This window comes from Bos mutus, chromosome 14, assembly GCF_027580195.1.
Source record: "Bos mutus isolate GX-2022 chromosome 14, NWIPB_WYAK_1.1, whole genome shotgun sequence".
Classification (NCBI taxonomy): Eukaryota; Metazoa; Chordata; class Mammalia; order Artiodactyla; family Bovidae; genus Bos; species Bos mutus.
In genome coordinates, this window is record NC_091630.1 from 44,905,785 (window position 1) to 44,922,805 (window position 17,021).

At 39.1% G+C, this 17,021-nt stretch overlaps 1 protein-coding gene across 2 annotated transcripts in view; it reads left to right on the plus strand.

Annotated features, from left to right (window-relative positions):
* Positions 1 to 1,315: 1,315 nt before the first annotated feature.
* UBE2W (ubiquitin conjugating enzyme E2 W) overlaps positions 1,316 to 17,021 on the plus strand; it is a 90,495-nt gene continuing 74,789 nt past the window's right edge. For both annotated transcript variants that reach the window (XM_070382244.1, XM_005907512.3), the window contains exon 1: positions 1,316 to 1,432. In XM_070382244.1, coding sequence (XP_070238345.1) covers positions 1,331 to 1,432 — 102 coding nt within the window. In that variant the 5' untranslated portion in view covers positions 1,316 to 1,330. The remainder of the gene's footprint in view (positions 1,433 to 17,021) is intronic.

A 17,021-nucleotide genomic window follows, 5' to 3' on the forward strand; every position in this document is an offset into this window, starting at 1 on the left:
GGAAAACCGGTCCATTTCTAGGAATCAGGTGGAAGTTTGAGAGAAAAAAGGTATATCAATATAAATTCCTCTTCAGTGATGAAGAATAGAGTGTTTAACATTATACCATAGAATAATTAGTGTATTTTAAGGATCTTTCCCCCTTTTGAACACATTTTACGTTAGAGAATTTCACAGAGAACATTGTGATATAGAGTGGGAAGGATAGTATCCTATGTTGCCCTTATATTTAAATCTTATATACATTTCTAAAAAGAACTTCAAGTTAATGATAGATTTTAAGGTTTCATTCTGGTAAAGTAAAAGCTTTCTACTCAATGTATCAGCCACCTACATGGAAAAAAAAAAACAAACAAACCAGGAAGTGCAAACCTTTGGCTTCCATTTTCCTGTTATAAATCAACAACATCTTCAGTTCTGGAACAGCGTTTAAATGCGTGGCTTCTTATAAACGCTGGGAGAACTAGTGCATTTCCAGAACAAATTCTGTGTATTCAGCTCTCCCTACTCAAATACATTCCTGCGTCAAATGACCACAAAATTGCCCACCATGAAACAGGCTTCAGAGGAGTCTAGAAGTGATACAAGTGTATACAAGTGTATATTGTAACATGACACTGATACATTAAAAACAATTTCACGTCTAGGGTCAAATCGCTATAGCCAAATGTCAATGCCATTACAACAACTACTACTGACACACGGGAAGTTTCAAACTGAGGGTCTAGGGTTATGGGGAGAAACTGTACACGAAAGAAAAACTTCAAAATGTTCTCTCTCCCCTCAGGCAAGTTTCGGCTCTACAGATCTACCCTTTCATTTAAAATATCCAAGTGCTGTTCTGTCCCCAATTCTTATCCCATTGTAGAAGGAAATCTGTGTCTCTCTCTTCCCCAAATTAGGAATATGAGAAGCCTTCCGGGTCCGTAAAGAGCAGAAAACAGCCCAGCAGGAAGTTTCATCTTGCCCAAAGCTGTGAAAGTGGGCATGGTGGTGTGGAAAGAGAATACGAAAGGTAAAATCTGTAAATCTTAACACCTGTGGTTGGGAAAACAAAAACCTCACGGGCCTGGATATCATCAGGATCTCGGGGTATAGACAGAAAAAAATAACAACCGTGGTTCGGGTCAGAACCCGAGCAGCGTTTCCTAAGTGATCAAGGTAGACAGTGGGGTCTGGTGGAGGCCGGAGAGCTCTATGCGACCGAAGGTAGGGACAGCGCCATTCACTGTGCCCTCGCTTGCCCCTCCCCCGCCCGGGCGCCTAGCCCGCCAGCCAATCCCCTGGCGCTATCCCCTTCCCATCGGAGGCCCCGCCCCCCGCGCCCGGGATGCTGGGGCCCCGCGGCGTGACGCGAGCACGGCAGCTCCGCCCCCTGCGTCTCTGGCCTCGCCGGCCTTGGGGGGATGGTACCATCATGGCGTCAATGCAGGTAAGAGGAGTTTGCAGCATCTGGGCGGGCTCCGTTGCCGCGGGGAGGATGAGAGCCTTTCCTCCGGGGGTGTGTCTGGGTCTGTGGGGCACCCGGGCGGGCTCCAGAGCGGCCCCGGAGACCGGTCCTTCCCACCTTCAGGGCGTTGGGGAGGGGTGAGAGGCGGCGAGAAGGGGGGGGTGGTCTCGGTCGGTCGAAGCGGACACCAGCCGGCCGGGAAGTTGGGGGATAAAGAAGGCTAAAGGGGAGGAAGGGGCGAAGTTTGATGTTGGCTCCGCGGCGTTGGTCTCGAATCACCTACGGCTCACACGGACGACTGTCGCCTGCCTGCCTCCGGGCCCAGGGATGCCTTTTCCACCGCGGTCCCCGGCTGGGCGGAAACAGCTGCTCTCGCCGTTGTCGCCGGGGCTGGGGCGGCCCCGAGAGGGGCTGAGTGTGGGGAGCCGAAAAGGCGTTCCGGGAGAAGGCGGCTGTTCGCAAAGGCGTTTCGCGGCCTCGACTCAGGCCTCCCACGCTCGGCCTCCTTGGCTGCTCGGTCCCTCGACTCTCCTTTTGACTCTTAGTCCTATGCCCCAGGGGTACCTTCCTCTATCAGCCTTCTCAGTCTCAACCCACAGAGGTCCCGCAGCTCATTTTCTCACTCGCTGAAGCTGCCCTGAACCCCTCAGAATCATTTGCCGTCTAACTGGCTATCTCCCCGAAGGACGGATCACCAGCCCCTTATACCTCCCGGGATAGCTCACCCTCCAATCTTTTTATTTCCTACAGTGCCCCACCCTTGCGGTCGCGGTTAGGCTACAGCCCTTTGCCCTTCTTCCCCAGACCTTAGTGGCACCTTAATTTGGTAAGAGGCGTTTGTTAACCCATGTTATAGCTACCTGACTTGGCAACGCGTGGTTTTCTGGTTTTCCAACTTAATAGACTCTTTTTTCTTTTTCCAAAGAGTTGTGTGTGTGTGTTTTTTTTTAACAGACAAAGATGGCATCCACAATTGCAGTTTTGTAGAGATTAACTCTGCATTATCTATAGCTTGCATTTAATTTATAGATGAAGACTAGCTCTGTCAGAACATAGAGAAGGCAGAACTCCCCTTTGAAGTGTCAGCTGAGCGCTTTTTAGTTTTAACAGCATCTTAAAGAGACCACGTTTTTCTTAGAAGGATTTTATATGCTTTTGTTTCTAGAAGAATAAGCAAGTTTCCTTATCCCCCTGCCGATTTTTTCTCTTTTTAGGCGAGAACAGTGCTTTTCTTTTAGCTCTTTTCTGAATCTTCTTCCTCTTTTGTGCACGTATTTGCTTCGCATTTACTTCTGTGCTTTTGTGTTATCTGTCCCCTTTCTGCCTGTTCTCCATACAAGACTCTTTTTACCTTTGCTTCTCCCTCTGGACTTTACTGCAGAACAGAAAAAAAAAAAAAACAAACCAAAGCAATTGTATATAACATTCCTAGTTGAAGAGATGTCATGAAACAGTCCAGAGAAAAAACAAAAACAATTTCAGGAAACATTATACTTTACCGTAATCTCCCCAGAGACGTTAGAGAGGTTTCGTCATTTGAGGCCAAAAAAGGAACTGTAGAACAGGAGTTGAACAGTAGATCGGCTATGTGACCAATTTAAGATTATTTGTGTTAAGATTAAAACCATTCTCTTTAAGAATAAAAGGATTAAAATCCACAGTACTAGTGATGATATTTGGCAGAGGAGTATAGGGATAACTGATTTGCTGATTAAAATTAGACCTTTAGTGTCTGGAAAACAGATTTCAAAACTGAGTGAGTACAAAACTTAATGTTGATAGTCTGGAATTTTACATGGCGACTTAAGCAATAGACACAATACTTGGCAGTGTAATACTGCATTTTTCTGTGTCCCAAGTACCTCTGTCTTTTCACCCTTTATTCCTTTTCACCCTTTATTCCTTTATGTCTTCTGATTAGAGGAATGGAAAACTGATATTTTCCCTTTTAATTAAAACTAAATTCTTCCTTTTATTTGTATTTTAGAAGTACCTGATACAGATTCTCTGGTAGTATCTTTTTATTTTTTAAGTTTTTTATTGAAGCATAGTTGATTTACAATATTTTGTTTCAGGTGTTCAACATAATGATTCACAACTTTAAAGGTTATTCTCCATTTATAGTTATTAGTAAATATTTGCTATATTCCCTGTTCTGTACAATATATCCTTGTAGCTTATTTATTTTATACATAGTAGTTTGTACTTTAGCTTGTACCTGTTAACCTTGTCTCCCAATGTCGCTCCTGTCACTTTCCCTTTCCAGTGGTAACCACTATTCATATCTGTGAGTCTGTTTCTTTTTTGTTATATTCACTAGTTTTACTTTTTAGATTTGATATGTAAATGATATTCTACAGTGTAGAATATTCTATAGAGAATATTCTATTTCTCTGATTTATTTCACTGAGCATTATACCCTCCACATGCATCCATGTTGTTGCAGATGGTTCAGTCTTTTTTTATGGCTGAGTAATACTCCATCATGTGTGTGCGTGCACGTGTGCACATGCATGCATCAACATCTTATTTATCTCTTCATTGGTTGATGGACACTTACGTAGCTTCCCTATCCTGACAACTATAAATAGTGCTGCTGTGAATATTTGGCTGCATGTATCTTTTCAAATTAGTGTTTTCGTTTTCTTATACATACCCAGTAGTGGATCATATAGTACTTCTAATTTCCATCTTTTTGGGGACCTTTCCTACTGTTTATGATAATGGCTGTACCAATTTACATTCCCACAAACAGTGTGCAAGGGTTCTCTCTTCTTTTATGTCCTCTCCTGATAGTATTTGAAAAATATTTAGTATAGATTAACCAGGCTTTTTGAAACACAGCACTTCTCTGTGTGGTTATTCTTTGTCTTTGCACAAAATTTTTTCCTGACCATCTTAATAACAAAGTTTAACTCTTCAAGACAAATAAATTATACATCAAACAACAACTAGGTTATATTTGTTCATTTACGCATGAGTTATTTTTTGAGGGCCCTCAATGTCAGGTATTCATCTAGGTGCTGAGGATACAGCGATGAACAAAAGCAGATGAGGTTTCTGCCTTTGTGGATGTAATAGTCTGGTTATGGGTGATGGGTAAGAAGAAAATATTTAAGTTAATTGCTATTATGTTAGACGGCTATGGTGCTATAGAGAAAACTTGTGGAAGGAGGCTACTAAATGTTTTTTGAATTTTAGTTAGAGTTCTTAGGAAAAAGTAAGCTATGCATGAACGCTGCTTTAACCATGTCCTTACCTAAAATGTTTTCAGTAGATTTCTTCATCTTACCCACACCAGGGTATGACTGCTGATGAAGAGGTTACTTAACCTGTAAGAGGAACTGTGTTTTAAAAGTATGCATATTATGCAAATGTATATAAGACTTACTACCTGTATTGATAAAGATGAAATAATTTAGCCGTAAGGATCATCAGGATAGCAAGTAAGGGTGGACTTTCAATTTCTTTTTTGGAGAGTATGTTGTTGTTTTGTCTTTTTAAAAAAAATTTTATTGAAATATAGTTGACTTACAATGTCATGTTAATTTCAGGTGTGTAGCATAGTGATTCAGTTATACATATCTATATGTAGATAGATAGAAAGGGCTCCCCACGTGGCTCAGTGGTAAAGAATCCATCTGCCAGTGCAGGAGACAAAGGTTTGATCCCTGGGTCCGGACGGTACCCTGGAGAAGGAAATAGCAATCCACTTCAGTATTCTTGCCTGGAGAATCCCGTGAACAGAGGAGCCTGGCAGACTACAGTCCATGGGGTCGCAAAGAGTTGGACATAATGGCACCCCACTCCAGCACTCTTGCCTGGAAAATCCCATGGATGGAGGAGCCTGGTGGGCCGCAGTCCATGGGGTCGCTAAGAGTCAGACACGACTGAGCGACTTCACTTTCACTTTTCACTTTCATGCATTGGGGAAAGAAATGGCAACCCACTCCAGTGTTCTTGCTGGAGAATCCCAGGGATGGGGCAGCCTCATGGGCTGCCGTCCATGGGGTCGCACAGAGTCGGACATGACTGAAGTGACTTAGCAGCAGCAGAGCACACCTGCACATAGTGACTAAACAACAACAACAGCATAAGATATACAGTTGTATCTGTTGTTTTTCAGATTCTTTTTGGAGAGTATGTATCTTAAAGCTGACATTGTAACTACTGTAGTATACTCTATGGGTGCCTTACAACCTTTTTTTACATTGTAGCACACATAGAAAATAATTTTTGAATTGCACACCAGGGTGGATGAGATTGTTGGAGGCTGGAAGCACCTGGCTGGGCAGCTCACAACAAAACATTGGGAATGAGGATCAGTGTTCTGGTACACCCATAATGCTGGGTAAACTTCTGCTCCATTTGCTAGAGTTGTTCAACATACGATTCGAGATTATGGTTTTCAGATTTCTGTGAGCCCTTTGAGATTTTTTTTTCCTAGTTTTGTTTTTTTTTTTCCTAGTTTTTTTTTTTTTTTTTTCTTTGATTTTTTCCCTACTGTTTCTTCCTAGAACAGACACAAATCACCAAGTAAGATATGGTTAGATTCTGTTTTAAGAAACCATTTGTTCTTCAACATACGATTCAGGATTGTGGTTTTCAGATTTCTCTGAGCCCTTTGAGATGTTTTTTTTCCTATTTTTGCTTTTTTTTCTTTCATCTTTTCCCTACTGTTTCTTCCTAGAACAGACACAAATCACCAAGTAAGATATGGTTAGATTTTGTTTTAAGAAACCATTCTTAGAGAATGGTGGTCTCATGATGGTACTTAAACTTTACAGGAGTTGAATAAGTAGATTTACATTAATTCTGATGATTCTAGAAATCTTAAACTATTAAGTGGAAAGTTGGTCATACCAGTTGTTTAGATTTAGCATTTTAGGGACTTAGATTATTTGGTACAGACTTTCTTAGAGTATTATTAGAGTGAATTTTTTATGTGATTCAAAACATTTCTTAAAAGTGGAGCAATATTAGGGCATTCTGTTTTCAGCTAAACCATAAAGTTGTATTTTTTGTGTATGTTTTTTTATTTTGTTCTTAATCTTTTTTTTTCTTCCCCATGGGCTCATTTCATATTATGAAATGATTAATTAATTTTGCCTCCTGGATATATTTTCTGATTTTAGATTTTAGCTGTTTCATTCAGACTTCTTTATGTTGGAAGTTTTTTAGTACACCTGGTATACTTTTCTAATTTGACCACCTAGATTTATTAATTTTAGATAATAAGCTACCTTTGTTTTATGTCTAAAGATCTTAGAACGTCAGTGTATAGTAGTTGATACTTTAGCAGTGATATAATTGAGAGAAATGATCAGTTGAATTACTCTGTGGATTTTCTTCATTTTCTTCCTCTTTGTTAATTGGGTCTTATACTGACTCTTGATTTGGCTAGATGGAGGGAAATTGATTTTGAATATGTGCTTATTTTTAGATGACTTAGAAACAATAAATTACTTCGGGTTATTCACAACTCTGCATTGTTGTTTACTCAAATTGTTGGTTCTAGCGATTGAGGGAGAGAGTGTGGGTTCTTGAAAGTGAAAGTGTTAGTCACTCAGTCACTCTTTGTGATCCCATGGACTGTAGCTCACCAGGCTCCTCTGTCCATGGAATTCTCCAGGGAAGAATACTGAAGTGGGTTGCCATTTCCTTCTCCAGGGGAACTTCCTGACCCAGGGATCAAACCTGGGTCCTCCTGCGTTACAGTCAGATTCTTTACCATCTGAGCCACCAGGAAAGCCCCAGGGAAGTGATTGAGAGATAAGAGTATGAGTTCTTTCTGACATTATTATTATAGTCATATTACTTGACAATTAGATTCCATATGACTATTTGTTGATATCATCATGAAGGGTTACAGCTTAATCAAAAGTGAGAAAACTGACTGTCATCACGGATCCTGAGGCTTACTAAGCACTGGAGGCTTGTGGAGTATACCTAGAATTATAGTACCTGAGAAGGTTGGCTAGATATTGGCCGGGAATGGGGCCAGCACAGAGCTGTTGGAGCAAGTGCTGAAGGAAAAGGGAAACAGCAAAGAGTAGAATTGAAGATGTTCTGTGTCAGTGATAAACTTAAGTAGATAGTAGACTTCACCGAATAAAAGCATAAAGCTGGGGTCATTATCTTTTCTTAATTCTCACAGCAGTCATTGTGGTATTTTTCTTTTTGTTATTAATCAGTTGTTGCTTTACAAGATGCCTTCTATTTTTTGTCCTAAAAGTGTTGGTTTGGATCTCTTATTTTAACTTTTTAGGTCTCTTCCACTTCCTTGGCCATAGATTCGATAAGAACCAAAAAAAAAAAAATCCTCTCTCATTGTCCCTTAAATGTGCACATAGTGATTACAGTGCGTGCTTGTCCATCACGTGACACAGCAGATTCTGCGTTAATTCTATTTTAGAGAAATCTAATAAACAGTTCTCTTAATAGAAAGGTCGAGTACCTATAAAGAAATACTTTAAAATTCATTTTTATATTACATGTATATTCCCCTCAAAGTTGGCTGATTTTCTTGATTTATGTGTGCCATAACTTTGGTGTTTTTCAAAGTATTTACATTCTCTCTGGATTCTTACTCCAGCCTTGTAAAATGGGAAGTCAAATCCCATTTCAGTCTAATGAATAGAGTGATTTTTGATAAATAATCACTTATTTGAGTGGAGAAGGCAATGGCACCCCACTCCAGTACTCTTGCCTGGAAAACCCCATGGACGGAGGAGCCTGGTAGGCTGCAGTCCATGGGGTCCCTAGGTCGGACTGGACTGAGCAACTTCACTTTCACTTTTCACTTTCATACATTGGAGAAGGAAATGGCAACCCACTCCAGTGTTCTTGCCTGGAGAATCCCAGGGAAGGGGGAGCCTGGTGGACTGCAGTCCATGGGGTCGCACAGAGTCAGACACGACTGAAGCAACATAGCAGGAGCAGCAGCAGCACTTATTTGAGAAGTGACTTACCCAAAATTGTATAGCAACTGAGTAGTGAAGCTGATGCTGTTAAGATGAACATACTAACAAGTTTGATCTTGTAGAGAAATCATGGAGATACTTATTTAACTCTTTAGTCAATAATTTACCATTCACTAAAATATTTTATTGCTTCTATAGCTAAGAAAATGAGAGGGAAGTGTTCCTTATATTTTAAAATATAAAGTTACTTTATGTATCAAAATTTTTACAAAGGTTCTGTATGCATATACTTGATTGATGAATAAAACTATAATGGCAAACCTTTAGTGTTCAAAGATACTCTTTATTCTTAAGGAGAGTTTTTAGAAGGATGATCTGGCACTTTTATTTTTTAAAAATATTTTTTCTTATGATGAGAACTAATTTTACTTTTGGCTGTGCTGGGTCTCCCTCGCTATGTGGGCTTTTCTCTAGTTTCAGAGAATGGGGGCTCCTCTAGTTGCGGAGCGCAGGCTTCTCTTGCAGTGGCTTCTCATATTGCTGAGTAGGGGCTCTAAGGACTGTGGGCTTCAGTAGTTGCAGTTTCCCGGCTCTAGGTCACAGGCTTGTTAGTTGTGGCAGAGGCTTAGTTGCTCCGCAGCATGTGTGGCATGTGGGATCTTGCTAAAGGATCGAACCTGTGTTTCCTGCATTGGCAGGTAGATTCTTTACCACTGAGCCACCAGGGAAGCCCTGGCATTTTTTCTGAAAATACACTTCTACATAGTATTTATCTAGGTTGAGCCTTTGCTGAGATGAATTTTATTGCATCTTTTATATCATTGTCTGCTTCATTGTTTTATCTGCGTAATACTTGTTCATGTTTGTCGGGTATTTTTAAAATGTCTCTGTTTGATGGCCTTTATTTGTGAATGCTGTTTTTGGAGTACCAGCAAATGGTGCATGCCTTTGAGTTATTTTTCTCCTGAGAAAAATTGTATTCTCATTCAGTTACTTTTATAAAAACTTCATTAGAAAAAAGCACCCAGGATCTAGAATCGAAAGACCTGGATTCAGGCTCTGTTTCACTGCTTAACAGCTGTGTTGCACAAAACCCAGTGTGTAGTGTAGTGATTAAGACAAAAGTAGTTGAGCAGAGAGGTAAGCATTTGTAAACTTCCCAAACCTTTCTATAGTATTCCTCATGTGGTGCTTGGCAAAACTTGATTCTTCCAGTTGTTCAATTAGAAACCTTGGTTTCATCCCACTTCATAGTCAAACCATCAGCAGATTCTATTGAGCTCTACCTTCAAAATAAACAAGAATCCAGCCATCTACTCTTCTGCATCATTGTGTGTGTGCGTGCTGAGTCGCTTCTGTTGTGTCCAACTCTTTGAGACCCTGTGGACTGTAGCCTGCCAGGCTTCTCTGTCCATGGGATCTCCAAGCATGAACACTGGAGTGGGTTGCCATGCCCTCCTCCAGGGGATCTTCCCAGCCCAGGGATTGAACTCATGTTTCTTACGTCTCCCGCATTGGCAGGCAGGTTCTGTGCTACTGGAGCCACCTGCATAATTACCTGATGTAAATCATCATCATCTGTCATCTACATTATGTCAATAGCTTCCTAACTGGTTTCCCTGCTTCTGCACTTGTTCCTTTACAGTCTTTTCTCAACTCATCATTTAGATTCTTTCAAAACAAAAGTCAAATGTTACTTCACTCACATCCATACTGTGGTTTCCCTATTTTATTGAAAATACAAGCTAAAATCCCTGTTAGTGATCTAGAAAGGCCTTACATTATCTCTTTGACCACGCTCCAGCTTACCCTCCTCACTTCTCTGCAGCTATATGGACCTCCCTTTTGTCTTTGCCCCTGTTATTTCCTCTACTTGGAGTGCTGTTCTCCACTTATCTGATGGCTCACTTCCTTTTTTTGTCTCAAATCTTTTTTCAAATGTAGTTTTCTAAGAGAAGCCGTCCTTGACCACCCAGTACAAGATAGTCCTAGCATCCCTGGCATTTGCAGTGCCCCTTAACCTGCTAAATTTGATCTTTATATGCCTGGCATATTGTTAATTAATATACTGTTTCTGCTGGACATACCCCAGTGCCTGGCATGTGGTAGACCTTCAGTAACTGTCAGTGGAATAAGTACAGGTTTGAATTCAGATAACCTTTGTTTGAATTCTAGCTCTGCCACTTAAAATCTGTGTAACCTTTTTTAAAAAAACCCATCATATGGGGTAAAATTACAAATCACTTCATGCCATAGATCTTTGGAATTGTTTGTGAGTTATATCTTATAATTCTGTAGGCCTCTTTATTTGTGTAAACTACCTCTGTCAGATATTCACTTAAAAATTTTTTTGATTCCTGGTTCTTTGTTGCCTACCAACAAAGTCTACCAAAAAAGCAGATTTCCTTTATATGAAGTCTCTCCTTGTGTTTACACACCACAGGGAGCAGAAAGGAAGTACGATTTCTAATTAGCGTGTATTCTTTGCCAGTCCTCTTCAAAATTTGAGAATTAGCCAAGTAAAATTTTGAGCCTTCTATATCAATTTTAAATGGCAAGTTCATTTTTTCCTTTTTTTAATTGAAATACAATTCATGTATCATAAAACTTAACCTTTTTTTAAAGTATAAAAGTCAGTGGCGTTTAAAACATATTCATACCCATGGTCACGAAAAGAATATATTCATAAACTCACCCCTAAAAGAAACCCCTTAGCCGTTATCAGTCACTTTGTTCCCAGTGTATCATGTTACCTGGTCCCCTTCTTCCTCTGTCCCCACCCTTGGAAATCACTAGTTTGTTTTCTATCCTTATAGATTTGCCTATTTGGGGCATTTCATATAAATGGAGTCAGGCAATATATGGCCTTTGGGACTGGCCTCTTCCACTCAGCATAATGTTTTTGAGGTTCATCCATATTGTAGCTTGTATATCAGGACTTGGTTCATTTTTAGGCTAATAGTCCATTTTATGGTTATGCCACAGCTTGTTTATCCATCAGTTAATTGACATTTGGTTTGTTTCCTGTTCCTGTCAGTTAATTGACTATTTGTATTATTTCTACCTTTTGAATAATGCTGCTGTGGGTATTTATAAACATGTTTTTGTGTGGACATGTTTTATTTGTCTTAGGTGTATACCTAGGAGTGGAATTGCTGAGTCATTTGGTAACTTACGTTTAATGTTCTAAGAAACTGCTGGACCTTTCCGTGTCTGCTGCATTGTTTTACATTCCCATGAGCAGTGTGCAGAGCTTCCAGTTTGTACATATTCTGGCTAATATTTGTTGTCCATTTTTTTAACTGTAGTTGTCCTAGTGGGTGTGAAGTGGTATCTCATTGTGGTTTCTCTTTGCATTTCCTTGATGACTAATATTGGACATCTTTTCTTGTTTTTATTGGTACATTTCTTGGAGAAATGTCTATTCAAATCTTTTGCCGTTTAAAAAATTATCTTTTTATTGTTGACTTGTGAGAGTTCTTTGTATATTCTGAACTTATTAGACATTTGATTTGCAAATATTCTTTTATTCTATAAGCTATGTTTGCACATTCTTCCTTGTATCCTTTGAAGCATAAATATTTTTAATTATGATGAAGTCCAGTTTTTTTCTTTTTTCATTTGTATTTTTGTTTTGTATCATTACTTAATTCAAGGTCATGAAGACTTGCAGTTTATTATACTTTTCTTCTGAGAGTGTTATGGTTTTAGCTCTTACGTTTACATCTTGATTTATTTTGAGTTAACTTTTGTATACAGTTTGAGGCATATTTAGCTTTATAGCATTAATATGGCAGGTTGTTTTGTTTTCAAAGTTGTGTAGATCCACGATGAGGATCCATCAGGTTTGATAATACTCAATTGGATTCAAGTTATTTCTTTTGGTGAGTGCAGCTACTATCTGTTTTTCAGATAAGATTTATATTGTAGCCCTACTACTAAAAAATGTGATTGTAATCCTAATAAACTATTACTAAGAATATAGTCATATGTTGACTTTTACTGTAATTAAAATAGACATAAATCAACTTTGGTTTTTAAACTTGCAAAAGCATTGAGCCACTGGACATTTTTAGAGGTCATCTAGTCCAACCATCATACCTTTAAATCATTGCTGAATTTTGTGATTAGTGATCGTTGGTAAAATGTTTACTTTTGTACTTCATGGAAGGCATATGTTGAGCAAATTGAGTATATAGTTCTTTTTTAGTATATGGATTTTATATGAGGAAAAATGTTACAGAAAAAATGTCCCTTAGATAGGAAAAACCAATTTAAAGATTGTAGTGGAGAAAATTATGTAGCTGGGCATATTGGTGCCATCTTTGCTCTTCATATTGCTTAGTGGAAACCTCATAAATTCCTGTCTTTTGAGCTACCTTGATTTGATATTTCTACAGTCTATCCACATGATTCATGGATTCTGTACTTGTGAATCCACCTACTTGATAACATTTATTTGTAACCCTGAAATCAATCTCATGGTGCTTTTGTGGTGATTTGCACACATGTGCAGAGTGGGAAGATTTGAGTTGCTGGGTGTGCATGTGCCCTGCTCAGGTGAAACAGAGCAACACAGTCTTGTTTCAGCTGTTATATAATAAACAAATATCCTTCCTTGTATCTGTTGCCACTTTTTTCACATTTTTGTGCTTTTGGTGATTTCACTGTTTAAAGTGGCCCTCAAGTATACTGGAGTGCTGTTCAATCTTTCTAGTTCCAAGAAGACTGATGTGTCTTATTCAGAAAATCTGTGTATTAGATAACCTTCATTTAGGCATGTACTGTTGCCCTTGGGTTCAGTGTTGAGTCAGCAATATATATTAAGAACTCTTTAAATAGGAGCACACAAAAACTAAGGTTATTATTAATTGGTTGGATGTGAGCAGAGGATTACAGGAACCTAACCCTGTTTTCCCCTGGGAACAGTGGTTCACTATTTGCTAATTAAGTATTTGCTGTGACTTTATAGAATGTTACTACTGTGAATAATGAAAAAAGTAAAATGTCTATATTTTGATTTAAATTTCCGTCCCCCTTTGATCTGAAATGTGTTGAAGCCATGTTAAAACTGGTAGAATGTAATGTCACTCTGGTCAGGTTCCTTGTTTCCCTTTTTCCATTTTCTGCTTTAGATACTGTCCCTCAGTTGTTGTTGGTGTTGTTGTTTTTATTTACCCACATAGTGCAAGTCAGTGATTTTCACTGTTGGAATTATGTTGAAGACACCTAGGGAGCTTTAACAACAACTATCCCCAGAGAGTAATTGGTCTGGTGTTCATCCTGGATATTGAAATTTTTCTCAACACCTTGTTAAGCCTTATCTGCTACCTAAGTTGAAAACTTATCTGGCTACAGTGGGAAATTTTAGCTGTGCAAATTATGTAAATTGTATAAGATATAATATTTATCCTTGGGCCAGATTTAGCGTTCAGGAGATGGTAGACCTTTCAAAGTTGATGCCTCTGGAGAGATCTTTTTAAGAACCAAAGTTGAGACTAAAACTGTTTTATGTTCCTGGCTGATTAGGGTTCTATCAGAAAACATGGGTTTTCTGTATATCAGAGCAAATGTTGACTACCTTGCAAAAATCTCTTGTTCTGATGGCTACTTTATACAAAGAAACAAAATATCTGCTGTAAGAGTTTTTCTGGAGGAGGATTAGTAAAGGAAATACGTTTGAAATGTGGCTGCTGGGAACTTGCCTCCTGGATGCCACAGGCCAGAACTAGGAGTTCACATGCCTCCACTGAACATCCTGCATGCTGCAGCCGAGATCCAGTGCAGCCAAATACATACATACATGTTTTTTAAAAAAGAAGATGTGGCTGCTGGGTGACCCTCCAGGCTTAGCTGTGAGCTGAGTGATTCTTCTGTGCCAGTTGTGTATCTGGACAAACACATTTTATATCAGGAATTTTGGGAGTTGAATGTGAATAGTTACCAATCTAAGGTTGTTGGGTTTTGGGTTTGTTTTGTTGTTGTTGTTGTTTTAAATAATCTTAGGGGTCCTATATTAAAATGTAAATAGCCCTTGGAACATTAGTCTTGTTTTTAGTCTTTTGGCCATTATTGTTATCCAGTAATGCATAACATCATGCAGCTCCCATGTTAGGCCTATGCCAAGAGCTTTTTGTCTTAAAATCACAGAGAATCAGGCTCTTTATGATTCTGGGGCCTCAGTCTATTTTTTTTCCTGTCTTTAGGTTGAACTGGGTATTACTGTAAACATGTAGATTCTGTCAGTAGCTTTTACTTGCTATGAATCCTTAGCAGCTCTTAGTCTCTTTTTATAGTGAGCTTCCGCTTTGCATTCTGGGTAACTTTCACAGTTCCCAATTTTGTTTTCTCATTGTTCCTGAGTTTTTTGTGTGTGTGTTTTTTTTTTAGACTTATCTAGCTAAGTTACATACTGTTTCTACTGTCGTTTTGAATTCACGTTTTACTCAAAATCTCCATTAGTTCTTTAAAACTTTGTACCTGGCATCATGAATCCACCAAACTTAGTCTCAGTCTCACAGCTGTACGCACTTTTTTACCTCGTATGTCCTCATAGCACTCTTTACCTCTTTCATAGAGTTTTTCACTTCCGCCTTGTACTTTTATAAAGGCACTTTATTGCTTTTTAAGTCACTGAGGGCAGTGTGCTACTAGTAGTAAGCACTCAAGTAAAAGTAAAGAAATGCTTTTTTCAAAATAGGTCAGAAGTGATATCAAAACGTTGCCCTTTTGCCCTATCCTTTGTTTTGGCTTCTGCCCTGGCCTAATTAGGGCTTCCCAGGTGGCTCAGACTGTAAAGTATCTGCCTCCAAAGGGGAGATTTGTGTTCGATCCCTGGGTTGGGAAGATCCCCTGGAGAAGGGAACGGCAACCGACTCTAGTATTCTTGCCTGGAGAATTCCAGGGGCAGAGGAGCCTGGTGTGGGCTACAGTCCATAGGGTCGCAGTCAGTCAGTCATGACTGAGCATCTAACACTGGATCAGTTAAACTAAAGAATAGGAAAAAGTATATAGTATTTTAAATTAATGTTCATTTCCTGTTAATTAAATGCATTGTTTCAACTAGGTTAATGTTTGGTTTGTAACTCTTTACTTTGAAGATAATGTTTCAGTGAAAGTCTTATTTGTATCCCCTTCTCCCCCCCACCCTCACCCCCCACCCCACCATGGTAGGTTTTTCCCCTTAAGCTTCCAATCTACAACATTTATTTTGACAACAGTAATCTTAGGTCTTGCTTCATGGAGACTAAAATTATGTGATTGCCCTCTCCCTAAGCCCAACTATGTTGTGTCTCAGGATACTTCTTCTCGTTTCTGGAATTGTATTCCTTTTCCAGTTGTATTCCTAGGGTGTGTCTAGGTGTGGATCTGTCTGTCTCTGCCTGTGGGAGGAGAAAGTATGAGGTTGTATGGGTGGAGGAGTTCTGGTGTAAGGAGTCTCATTCTCTGAGAAGTAGCAAAGAACAGAACATCTGTTGATGTCTGAAGTTCAGGCTGGGCTTCTATCAGCCTTATTACACTTAAACACAGTGTTGGCTTAAAGAAGACACAAAACCTGAGAGTTGTGAGTTTAAATATTATTCAGGGTTTCACTGAGTACAGTAGCTCAGGAGATAGCCACTCAGCTCTGAGGAAACTGCTCCAAAGAGGTGGGGGAGAAGCCAAGTTATGTATGATTTTTGGCTAGGAAATATTAATGCATGCATTCGGGCATATGTCTTGGTAAAAGATGACTGCTAATCACAAAGAACAGATATACCAAGTGATGACTTTTAGTGCTTGTCTCTTTATGGAAAGATGCAAGAATCTGGCATCATTGCAGTTCTTCCTGAGGGCCTGTTTTATCCAGGGAACAGAGTTCCTTATCCTATTTTTCACTCTGAATTCCCCTCAGATTGTACTGTTGCTGGGCACACCTTAACACTTGTAGAACTGGGTGGTGAACATCAAGCCCTTTGTTCTTTGTGTATGGTAGTGGTGGTGTTTTCCTAGTGACAGAGCTTTACTTCAGATTTTTTAAGTTTAAAATATAATGGAAGAATTGGTCAATTTGGACTACGTCTACCAAAAACAAAACAAACATTACCTCAAAAAACAACCCCTGTGAGGATATAGAAGCCCAGTTCAATCTTGGCAAGCCTCTAGTTTTCATATTAATGACAGTGATGGAAGTACTAGAGAAAGCCAGGACAGTTAGTGGCATTGCAAAAGTAGCATTATTAGCTACTGCTTCTTCCTTTTTTGTATCACCTGTTCTAAAATAGACTGTTGTATTGGGTTCTGACTGAAACCAGATTTTCCTATATAGATACATTGAATTTTTTTTTTTCTTCCTTTTTTGGCCATGGATCTCAGTTCCCTTACTAGAGGTTGAACTCAGGCCGTGGTGGTGAAAGCCTGGAATCCTAACCACTAGGCCACCACGGAAACCATGCTCCCACATTAAATAATTTTTATTAACTTACTTTAGATCCTCATAAACTGGCAAAAATTAAGACTAAATTTAAAAAAAAACTCAGCAGCTCTTCTTTTTGTAATTGGAAAAACAGTTGAAAGGTACAAAATCTCTTAAACTAATATCGTAGAATGCCAAAATTGATTTTATAAATTATAGTCGTTTATACTTTCATATTTCTACATTCCTTATT